The 12,133-nt window shown below is 41.9% G+C and overlaps 1 protein-coding gene across 6 annotated transcripts in view; it reads left to right on the top strand.

Annotated features, from left to right (window-relative positions):
* The window catches only part of ccser1 (coiled-coil serine-rich protein 1), a 128,714-nt gene that overhangs the window by 73,881 nt on the left and 42,700 nt on the right, over positions 1-12,133 (top strand). For 2 of the 6 annotated variants that reach the window (XM_035992141.1, XM_031308947.2), the window contains exon 11: positions 5,169-5,217. The exons of the other annotated variants lie outside the window; for them this stretch is intronic. In XM_035992141.1, the coding sequence (XP_035848034.1) occupies positions 5,169-5,217 (49 nt within the window). The remainder of the gene's footprint in view (positions 1-5,168; positions 5,218-12,133) is intronic. 6 annotated transcript variants of the gene reach the window in all.

The following is a 12,133-nucleotide window of genomic DNA, read 5'->3' as shown; positions in this document are numbered from 1 at the left end:
TTCTCTAATAAATCCTTTAGTTGCTTGCCATGTATATGCAGGGTCAGAAACTGAGTCGGTATTAATTGATATAAATTCAGCCAGTTTGGTTCTAAATTCTGTATCAAAAGCTGTGTTCTGGAGAAGGGAATTATTAAATTGTCATCTCCTAGATCTTTCTCCTAACATATCACAACGGAATGTGGTTATCAACGCATTGTGATCAGACATAATTGCTGGTTCTATTGCTGTCATGTGGAACATTGTCTTAAGCTCACTGGAGCACAACATATAATCAATGCGGGAGTGGGTGAGGTGGCGTGTGGAAAAGAAGGTGTAATCCTTGCTAGTAGGATTGTGCATCCTCCATATATCTGTAAACATGGTGGGATTCCACAACTGCTTTAAACATGTCTGATATATGTTTTTGGGCTTTCGTGTGATTGACCCCTGATCTATCCTGATTTAAGTCAAGTACTGCATTCATGTCTCCCCCTATGATTAGTGAATATTCGTTGAGAGAGAGCAATTCATTGGTTAGGCGTGGGATAAAACTTTCATCATATGTAGCCGGTGCTTATACCGAAAGATAGGCTATTTTCCTACTCCTTATCGTGGTACATATATAAGATATCCTGCCTAAGACCCCCTCCCCTATCTGTAAGATGCGTGACCACATCAAACGCAAGTTTGCGCAAAACTCCAGCTCAAAACTGCACCTCCTGTCTTAAGTCACAGGTTAATTGAAACAGGTCTAGTGAATTCTTATGTTAAACATGAACAATATTATAAACACCTTAGAACTAGGTCTCCAGCTGTTAAGTTCTGAAGTAGGCTATGTGAGAAACAATTTCTGGAATAAGCTGTGTGTAAAACACACCAATCTAGTTGGAGCAATAAGCAGACTATGAGCTGAACAGGCAGCATCCCTCATGGTCTTTCATCATGTATTTTTCAGCCCGATTATATGTCCACAAAAGCATAGACTGTAGACTGAGTAGCCAGCATTCATCAGTTCTTACAGTCTGGTTAGATGTCCCTTCAAAGGTTGGTTCCAAAACCTACACACAGCGTCCTCCAGTCAAACTCGGTACAGTAGCCCAAATACCATTAGTCCACCGGTGCTGAGTCCTCCAGTCGCAGCCCCGGCACCGAACACAAAGTCCCACCGCCGCCCTCCGGTTCCTCTGTCGGTAACGGTCCGCAGCGCAGGGCGACCCGTGCATGTAGCGCGTCTTCCTTCACTTCTAATTCCAGCCAGAAAACACCCGGCTCCGCGGCTGCAGCGAAGGCGAACTCTCTCCCTCTGTGGATCGCTCCCAGGGCGGGCAGGCGGCTAAACGAGTCCGAGTTGCGTTCAGCGTGTAGTTCGTGTTGAGTCCCTTCAGGCACCCAAAGCCGCTGGATCGTGAATGTGACGCAGTCAGATTGCTCCAGCCCACATACCATAATTTCCTGCATCTCATGTTCTGCCTCGATGCAATGCTTTGAGGCATTAATTTCCGCCAACACTCCTTTCACTGCGCTGTTGAACACTGATTCAAGCACACGTAGCTGCCTTTCCAAAACCTGAGCGATTAAGTCCTCCATGTTAGAGAACGCGTTCACATCAGTTGCTCCATTAGCTAACATTCCATTAGCCGCCATCATGCTAACAAATTTCTCTAACAAGTAAATAGATTAGGCGACAGCAAGACCCGCTTTTTCGTGCCTGCAGGCGTTTCACTGAGTCACCATGATAACAGACAAAACGGTTTGGCGTTGAAGAAAAAGTAATAGACCTGGTTATTTAATGAAATACGGAGGTGAGTGTGGGAGCCTCAGTCTCTTGCAACCATAGCGGTGGCTGGTCACGTGATTCCCTCCCCCGCAGAGACTCTTAAGAGCTGGAGGTATGGTGCCTTTTTAGAGGGGATTGAATCGATTGAGATTGCTTTCTTTCAGCAAGCTAATTTCATGGGCATTCTTAAAAAGAACATTTTATGGGGGAATGAAAAGCTCTTGATGGTTAGCTCACTGTTCCCTTTCTCACTCTGTCTTTCTCACTCCTTCGTCGTTTTCTATTCTCCCTAGATTTGTGCAACTTTTTTTGCCTCTCTCTTTAGGAGCTTCTCAAAAGAATGAGAGGAGCGGAGGGATAGTTGAGCATCGTTTATTTTCTGTTTGTGGGCTATTACATTTAAATAGAGAAACATTTAAGTAGATCACGCAGATTCTTCCCTCTTTGTCTCTCATTCTACTTTTCTCCTTTCTCCATCTCAAAAGAAGTATATTTAGGTATATTTTCTATGTGCAGAGGAATAATCTTTTTAAGCTAGAAGTCATTTCATATAAAGAATGACATTTTTTTAGAATTAACTCGTCGACTAAGACGATGAGCCATCATTATAAAACATGAAATATGTAGCGATATTAAGGTTAGTAAGTGATTTAATATAGATATTTTGTGGGTAGGGCATCCAATTTTTGATGTGTGGAAGAGAAAAAGAGCTATATGCCAAACATTTGACATATTTCGTTGCTGCTACTATTTGCAAGAAAAGCAATTATTAATATAATTGGTATATAAAATATAACCCACTTTATTTTTATGGGTTATGCCTACTTTTGCAACCAGTCTTTGTTCTAAATAGCAGATTTCAGTTTCTACAATATCAAAGAATGCTCATAGCTATATAAGTACATATGTAAGAAAGCCAAAAACAACTGACAACAGGACAGGGCAGTACATATAGAGAATGGATAATCAGATATGTCCCTGTGTGACCCTATAAAAAGCATGAGGTTGAGATGGGAATCTCTGAGCAAAAGACATTTACTCTGCTCACACTGAATCCCTGTGCAGGACAATCCTTTAAAGTTGTCTAAAAAATAATTTGGCAAGAAAAAAAACACAGAGGCTTCCTTACAGTTTAAAATGGACTGTGTGTGCTTAACATCTGTTAAAAAAACAGCTGTTCATTTTACATCTGAGAGAGCTACTTGTATGTTTGGACATTTGTTCTTGCACTTAAATCATCATCTGATATATCCTCACCTGGCCAGTAGACTTTATCTGTTTTTTATCCTTCTGGTCGTTTATCTTGGAATTGAAGTGCAATATCTCATGTTGTACAGTACCTGCCTGCAAAGTCTTTATTTGCGAATCATCATAACTAATATATCTACAACTTTCATCAAACATGTGTTGTCACTCTCAGTAAATATCACTTTGATAGTACTGAGAGATTGTTTAGATTTTAAAACGTGGTTAAACTGTATAATGCAAATGAAAGAGTAGATAATCTGAGTTTAGCCCTACTACATCTCCATGAATGCTCCTTAATAGTTAACTGCTTAAAAAAGCTTTCCCATTTACTAGCAGTAATGTCTCTTGCTAACTCGTGCCACCTTTTAGCTATCTGGAAATTATTTTTGTCCCAACACTTGTAAGAACTAAAGAACATTGATTTTTTTTTCTTTACCTTTGTTTTGGAGACATTTTTGTTCGGGGTTATTGATCCAGAGGGTCAGGGGGGAACAGCTTTGGTCTAGCTTGCCTTTACTTATTTCCAGCTAGGGCTGGGGAACCCACATGAACCAATATGTATGATGACATAGATCATATGATCCTGCGTCATCAGTGCTCTACACATCTGTGCCAATTTATTCAGGAGAATGAAGGGTCCAGTTTGATTGTGACTATGTAGGTCTCCAACTCCTATTCCTGTAAACTAGATCATTTTGTACAGCCGTATTCCTAACTGAGTAATGGTGCTGCTAAGGATATAAATAAGAAAGAAAGATAGAGAGTAAGAGGAGGAGATGGGGGTTCAGCACGAGAGAGGCAGTTTTCTGCCCTACTTAGAGTTTTTATACATTCTTCTTTTTAAGTCTGTCAGTCTTCTTGTCCATCTTTCTTACCTTTCTTCTATACATTTTATGATTTCCCTAATCCTTCTTTTCTTCCTCTCCCTTCCTCCCTCCATAAAAATGCCCCTGATTTTCCTTTTCTCTCTATTCTATTCCTATTCTTTCTCTCTGCACATGTTCATCCATTTTCTTTGCTCTGCTCTTTCCATCTTCATATTGCTCTTCCTTTCTCTGGCCCTTGCCACCTTTACCCCTCTGTACTCTCTGGGATCTTCATCTCCCCCTTCTTCCCTATCACATTATTCTTCTTGATTTTAGACTGCATGTCCTTCTTCCTTGTTCTGTTATTTAAGTTCACTAAGGGTGAATAAGGGTTAATGCCAGTTAGTCTCTGTGGGTGTCTGGTTCCCAGAAGGTGAGTTGTGATAGCAAATGTGGAGGTGATGGTAATTATATTATAGATAGATGAGCAAGAGAAGAAGAGGATGCAGTGTTACTAATATTTCTTCATGCAGTTTGTTTCACTGTTTTGTAATTCAAAATAATTAGTAACAGGAATAGACCATTTCCACCTGGGATAATATAGCTGACTATGTGGAGGAGAATACCATGGAAATACTGTTATTTGGTAATTGTGCATACATGTTTGCTCACTTGCCTAAAAATTGTGCCCTTGTCTCATGGCTTCTAAGCAAAATGTTGTGGAATCGGTATTACATATTTGTAGTTTTTGGCAAGCAAATGGCAGTGTGGGTACATGAAGAACAACCTTGTGTGGGAACATGAAGAACAAACCACCAGTATTTATAAACCCTGTTCTTTGCTTTGGTGTCACCCACTAGCTCTATTTTTTCTTCTGTTCATCAAAATGGGTGTCAGTGACGCAAAGCCCCTAACACTTTCCATCAATATTACAGAAATAGCTGTGAGAGGGTGAATGCATGAATGAATGAACTAAGCATGTGGGTGAGTCACATTGTACTGTTTTCACATTGTGAAACTGTACTTATAACAGTGACCATGTGTCTACAGATGAAAAAATTTACCAGCATTCAACTTTGTGAGCTGCTTTGCATCAATTACACTGTACATATATATTTATTCACTTTGCAAAGACCTGTTTGCAGTTATTTACTCTTAATGAGAAATGACAGTCTGCCACTGATAAATACACATTAGGGGACAGGCAGTGTTGGAGCTTGATTTATGATTGCTGTGAAATATATCAAAGTAAAGTATTGCTTTCTCCTCTGATCTAACAACAATCCCTCTTTGTCTCGGTCCCCTATTTTTTTCATATTGGTTGCCCTTTGTGTCAACATGTCTTCTGTTTCCAGGGCATCAAGGCGCATGGGAGCGTCACTTTGTCGTCAAGGAGACAACTGAGTGAGTGTCTCTGTTCTGATATCACCTGACTGGACGTGACTGTGTCTTGTAGTGGTTTACCTTAATGTACCTTACTAGAAGGGAGAATGGGGGGTCTCGGTACTGAGGCTTGATTAATCTACACGGCTCTACAGGCTGATTCAACTTTCTGATCTGCAATTGTTTTACTTCACAAGTCAGCTAATACAGTGCTTATTCCATTTGGTTTCAACAATCAGAATTTCTCAGTCTAGTAATAATGTGGTTTCATACACTTTATACACTTGAGTTCAATATTATTTAATGACTGATGAGTTTAATTGGAATGTACTCAATAAAGTCTTCCAGGTAATGATAACAAATATACAGTTATGTAATGCCATTGACAAGCCTGACTGAATAACATTAAAACAGATAGTGTCATAGAATCCAGTGCTGGTTATGTGAAGTGAAATGATAGTGGGTGGGTTAAGGCCAGCCAGTTTCTGTATTAATCAATCCTGGTATGGAGAACCTCTGAGTTAAGAATGCCACCTGCACTGCCATGTCCTGTAATGTGGACAAGAATGCTGCCTATTGTACCTCTCTTAATTAATCCTACCTGAAGTGATGGTGACCCTAAAGGATCTTGACACCAAGATCATCTCTTTTCTGGTTTAAGTCAATGTAAAAGATCAGCTCTGTCTGTTTGAATATAAAGTCAATGTATAATATTTTCTGTGGTTTAAGTCAGTGGTACATATCATTTCTCTTTTATTGCAATTCAATGGTGCAGATAATTTCTTTTATAAGCCAATGGTCTTGTCAAATGACATTAAAGTGCTTAAAATGCCAAAGCAAGCATATCTGAAAGATTCTAGCTCATTTCAAAGGAACAAAATGTGTACTTTGCTCCAATGTGCTATCTGTATCCATACATCCTGTATTTATAGGATGATATTTGCACTGTCACAGTTCTATAAAGGAGACTGGCATCTTAACAACTAACCAACCAATTAAGGATTTGCAAATTACAGTATGCACCATGGTTTTAAAGGTGAACTTTATTTTTCCTTTCTTTTGTGGAAATGTTTTCACTTGTGGAAATTCATCAACTTTATGCCCTCCAGCATAAAATAAATCTGTAATTTGCAGTTATAAATAAGGTAGAGCTCATAATATCAGGTTTGCATTTTAAATACTATAGTGGGAAACACTGCACAGGAAATATGCAATTTCCCAAAGTGAAAACACCTCCAGGGAGAAAAGCTAAACAAAGTGTACTTTTGTCTGTGTCTGTTTCCTACTTCCTGCCCACCTACCTGCACTTTCCTGGATTGTACTGGAGTTGAGCATGCTTTAGGATTAAGAGCACAGATGTGTGAATGTGTCCCAGCCTTCCTCTTCTGTACATGTGTGAACCTTAAAGCTATTGTGCACAACTATTTTATGAACGTCCATTACATTCAAGCCATTGCCAAATGAGTTGATCAGCTCCACAAAACTCTCTCTGTATTTCTCAGTATGGCTATGTTTACAAAATGGTGATGTCCGGTGACTTTGCGTGTAGAAGCTTGAGTGATGCGTTTTACATCACCGCTGAGAAAGGACAACAGTAGCGTTCAGCTTTGGAGACAGAGGACATACAAATTACAAGATAATTACCTATTCTGGATTCAGGATGCATCATATTTTTTTAAATCCTTTTGTGTTAGCAACTGTGTGGAGGAGGACTGGGGATGGTGCGCGATCACCGAAGGCTTGCGTCATGTCGATGCGCCGACAGTGTTGTTGGCATTACTCAGAATTCCTCATGGGGGCGACAGAAACTACGCACTATAGCTTTAACCTTGTCTGCCATTGCACTATGAACTGTAACCCCAAGTGTCAGAGCACTGTAGAACCTTTTATTGAACCATGTGATCCGTGACCTTATGCAGACAGGCTTTGACCGTCCTCCACTCAACCACACTTGATTACACATTACATAACACATGCGCACACACATTGGTAGACACAGGCATTTATACATGCACACAAAGACCAGTCTCCAAATACACACACTCAATAAGGATACATCTAATGTTAACCATAAAGTACAAAGAACATGTTCTTTGTATGTCTGTCTGTCTGTCTGTCTGTCTGTGTGTGTGTGTGTGTGTGTGTGTGTGTGTATAAATATGCTTCTCAGGGACTTAACCCCTGTGTTTGAAGGTCAGTGCATAAAGAGACAGTAAGACCCATTAGAGCTTCATTTGTTTGCTACATTTGTGCAAGGGCACCTACTCACTTCCATGCCTGTGTGTCTTTGTCTGCCTGTGTGTGTGTTAGTTATTTTTACACAAACATCCAGATTTGCTGCAAGAAGTCCCTCATAAGCTTTGTGTGTGTCTTGGTGATTCTTGTTGCTCATAAGTCCTCAAGGACTGACAGTAATGCAGTGCTGTTGAGTTATTAGTCACTTCTGGACCTGTTGCAGGACAAACAACGTTAATGAGTTAAACCTCATTTACTCAGCAAGGTGAAACCAAGTGGTAACCACCACGGCTGAGCCCTGATGCCAGAAAAGCCTCATGATGCAGTTCTTATAATGTCCACTGGATGCTTGTGCCCTGACTTCTCTTTAGAAATACAAAGTAAATATTTTTTTCTGTTGCAATGGCTTACTAGAACTGCAAGCAGTTATGACGGGGTCCAAGCCTCCCGGCGCCAGTCGCCCCCGACGCGAGTCGCCCCCAACGACCTGGGCAGCGCGCGAAAGCGGAACCCAAAGCATAACGTTGGGAGGCAAACGTCAGGAAATGTCAAGAGGTTTGTGGTACATTGCAGTTGCAAATATGCCATTAACATTGATTGAGTAAAAGGGCCGAAACTCGTATACGTTGATTATAGCGCCCTGTAATGGCCGATCTTCGCCAAATTTGGTACAGAGCCTCAGAGTGGCATGCCAAACAAGCCTCACAAGTTTCGTGTTGATAGCAATTACTACGCCAGAGAAATTGCAATCAATCGCAAATGTCCCATTGAAATGCATTGAGTTATTTGCCAAAACGTTCATTATAGCGCCCCCTAATGACCGATCCTCACCAAATGTGGTACAGAGCCTCGGAGTGGGATGTCGAACAACAATACCAACTTTTGCTGTGATACGTTTTAATTTGGCCGAGATACGCTAAAGTTCGTGTTTCGTAGCTAGCTACGAAATTTAGTTTGGTCGTAAATTGCGCATTGTTATACATAGCAAAATTCTTTTGATAACTTTTGGTCAGGTTGGTCTGGAGATGCTACGTACCAGGTTTCGTGCAAATCGGTCGCACGGCCTAGAAGGAGTTCGAAAAAGTTGGTTTTGCGCATTGCGTGATATTGCGAAAAAAACCTCTTAGCTGAAATGGGCGTGGCCTTTATCATCACATTCAGCTCAATTCAAGGAACATGTGGATGTAAGGTTTTCTAATGTGCAATGTGTAATGTGGGAGTTATAGGCAAAAACACGTTTTAAATCATTATAGCGCCACCTAGTGGTCCATATGTGTAATTTTTGCTAAGTTAGGTCCATGTGCCATTGTACATCTACACTGTGAATTTGAAGTTGCTCACATTAGTGTAAGTAGTGAATCCAAACCTGGGTCCCATAGGCCACGCCCACTTTGACCAATCAGTACCCCACTGTAGGCGTGGCCTCAGGAGTAGCCCTAGATGGTACCCTCAAAATTTTGTAAAAATCGGATGAGCCGTTCATGAGATATAAACTTTTTGTACTTGTAGCACTTCCTAAAATTTGTTTTGTAGGCCCAGAGGGTCATGGCAAACAAGAATCTAAAGTTTGGCTTTGATAGCATTTATTTTGGCCGAGAGCTAAAAATTCTTTTGATGACTTTTTGTCAGGTTCGTCTGGAGATACTACCTACCAAGTTTCGTGCAGATCAGTCACACGGTCTAGGAGGAGTTAGAAAAAGTAGGTTTACGATAAATCGTGAATTTTCGGGCTGAAATGAGCATGGCCTATATCACGAGATCCAGCTGAATTCAGGGAACACGTGGATACAAGTATTTTTAATGTGCGATGTACGGTTTGGGAGTTATAAGGCCAAATGCGTTTTTTCTGCTATAGTGCCACCTAGTGGTGGAAGTGGCTGAATCTTTTTGTCTGAGGTCCTTGCAGGGATCTGGACCAGTCCTGAAAATGGCACCCCCCCACCATGTACGGTTTAGGCTTTAGCATCAGTTTTATCAACGGAAAAATAATCCTTAGGAAAGCAATAGGGTTCCACAGCTTCACTGGATCTGTGAACCACGTTGACTTGCAAACGTGGTTCCCAGCCCCCTCGGGCTTGGACCCCTAATTACACCTCTTATTATGTGTGTCTTGGTGGCAATTTTGCAAATTACGTATAGCTCCATCAAGGAGTCATTAGGGTTAAAGAGGTGTATGTTTGGGGCCAAATTTTCCTCTCAAGCAGTGACAAAATGTGTGATGGTTCCTGCTCAATCACCAATGCTGTGTTCCACTCAGGCTCCACCAAATTTTAATTGTCATCCTCCAAACAAATAGCAATGTGGCACTGAGTGGTAAACCTAAAGTCTAGGCATCATAAAGTTGCACAGACACCACATCTATGCTACAGTCTTAAAACTCTGACTAAAGCCGTAAACTGTTACATTAGGGTGAAGTGTTTTGCAGTGCCCCATAAAGGCCTGACAGCAGAGGCTCTAGGTGGACCAGAGCTTTGAACCTTTATGAATTCATTTGAATTGTGAATATATTGACTCTTTCTGATTCAGTGCATTGTAAACATACATCTGCATTTGTTGATTGCCAAGCAAAGTAAATGCTTGTGTATGTGTTTGCGAAGTGGTTCGCTTATATCGACATAGTGGGAATGGGTAGCAGGTGGAGAGAGTGTGTGTGTGTGTGTGTGTGTGTGTGTGTGTGTGTGTGTGTGTGCGCGTGTGTGCGTGTGTGTGCGCGTGCGCATGCACAAGCCTGCCCAGTGGCAGTCATGCTGAGATGAAAGATTCCTATACCCAGGTGGTGGACGCATGCCAGAGGAAGTGTGCGTGTGTGAGTTGCCCCTTCTGGGGTTGAATGAGGGCAAACGCGATTCCCTATTTTGAGAGTTTCAGTTTGTGTGCATGCATGCATGTGTGGCCGTATCACGTCTTTGATCCTCTGTTTTGGGTACCCATTGTGGTTCCCTTGTTGCCTACCTCAGACAGGAAAATGAGTACATGTGTGTGGGTGTGTGCATCTGTGGATGTGGTTTCCAGCAAGAGATAGATATTGTCAAGGTAAAACTGAATCAAACCAACTGGCCCCTGCCATCTGCAGGTGGTACTTTTGAGAGGAGGCGGAAGCCAAATCATTCCCCACAGCCGTGTGTTTGTGTGTGTGTGTGTGTGTGTGTGTGTGTGTGTGTGTTTGTGTGTTTGTGTGTGTGTGTGTGTGTGTGTGTGTGCGTGTGTGCGTGTGCGTGTGTGTGTGTGTGCGTGTGTGCGTGTGTGTGTGTGTGTGTGTGTGTGTCTGTATGTGTGTGTGTGTGTGCACATGAGGCTAGCTTCAGTGCTGGCTAGCTGCCAGAGCACTTATCTAACTCTGATCCACAGCGCTACTCGCTGTGACTCCTAATTATAGACAGAGGCACTCAAACAGGCACATATACACACAGTCTCTACATGCTCTCCTGTGTACCATTCACACTAATGGGGCACTCTCCCTGAGGAAGTACCCATAGTCCTCTCCGCTCCTTGATAGAAGCTACCAGGACAACTTCCTCTGCCAGCCCACCCTCCTAGTCTTCTACTCGGAGAGAAAGTTAGACTCATGCTTACGTGCAGACAAACACAATGACATGAGAGGAAAGCTTAGTTAGATAGAAGTAGGAATGCCGCAAGAAATGGAGCAAAAAAAGAGGGGATGAAAGAAAGAGGAGATGAGAGAGATGGACTGCCAACAGACAATAGAGATCACGATGAGAGAATGGACGACAGGGGACTTGGAATGGCTTGTGAGAAGAGCAGAGAAGGAGAAGAAGAAATTGAGAATATTTGTTCTGTTTACTTATTAAGATCCAGGATGCATGATCACAATCCCCTCTGCAGTGCCACAGGCTTTCTCTATCTTCTGTCTCCCTTCCGCTCCTCGTTTCCTTCTCGTGTTTTTTTTTCCTCTCTCTTTGTTCACCCCCCTCTTCCTCCTCCCTCTGTCATATCACAACATGGTAAGGATGGTACTCAGTCAAATGCTTAAACCATGTAGGATTGGGCTCAGGTTGCATTAGCATGTTATACATCACCACTCACTATGTTATATTCGATAAAATTATCCACTCGCAAAACACCCAAATCAAAAGCAGAAGCCCAAATTTGTTTAGGTGAAGGCAACATTTTCTACTCATGTTTACAGATAGCCCAAGCATTAACAAGCTATTTACTGCTTCCCATCACACCTTTTTTATAACAGCTGTGCTTTTATCATGAGCATTGGGGGGAAAAAATCTATTTTCAAATACACAAAAAGTAACAAGAACAATACAGTGCATTTAACTTGCCTAATATGACCCTCAAAGCTTGATGAAACATTCTCAGTCAATCCATAATTAGTTGGTCTATATGTGCCTTACTACTGTGTCCTCTAAATAACTTTATCAAGGTAACACTACTCCTGCTACCACCTCCTTCATCTATACGTAGTGCTGACAGAAGAGAACAAAGCAAACAGAACATAACAGGACAGGACAGAAGGGACTGTGGTGGATACTGCTGCGTGCTAACCCCACCTAGCCCCAGGGGCAGCACAGTTGAGGAAGGGAGCTGTGAGCAGAAGGTGTGTGGGTTTGTGTGTCAAAGAAAGAAGAACAGAGAAAGAGAGAGTGTGTATGTGTTTGTATGGTAGTCTCTGATCTGTGCCCCCATGTATGGCTCTCTCCCCCCACGGGCAGGGCAGAACGGCACAGGGAGG

Source organism: Sander lucioperca, chromosome 2 (genome assembly GCF_008315115.2).
Source record: "Sander lucioperca isolate FBNREF2018 chromosome 2, SLUC_FBN_1.2, whole genome shotgun sequence".
NCBI lineage: Eukaryota > Metazoa > Chordata > Actinopteri > Perciformes > Percidae > Sander > Sander lucioperca.
This window is presented reverse-complemented; position numbering and strand designations above follow the sequence as displayed.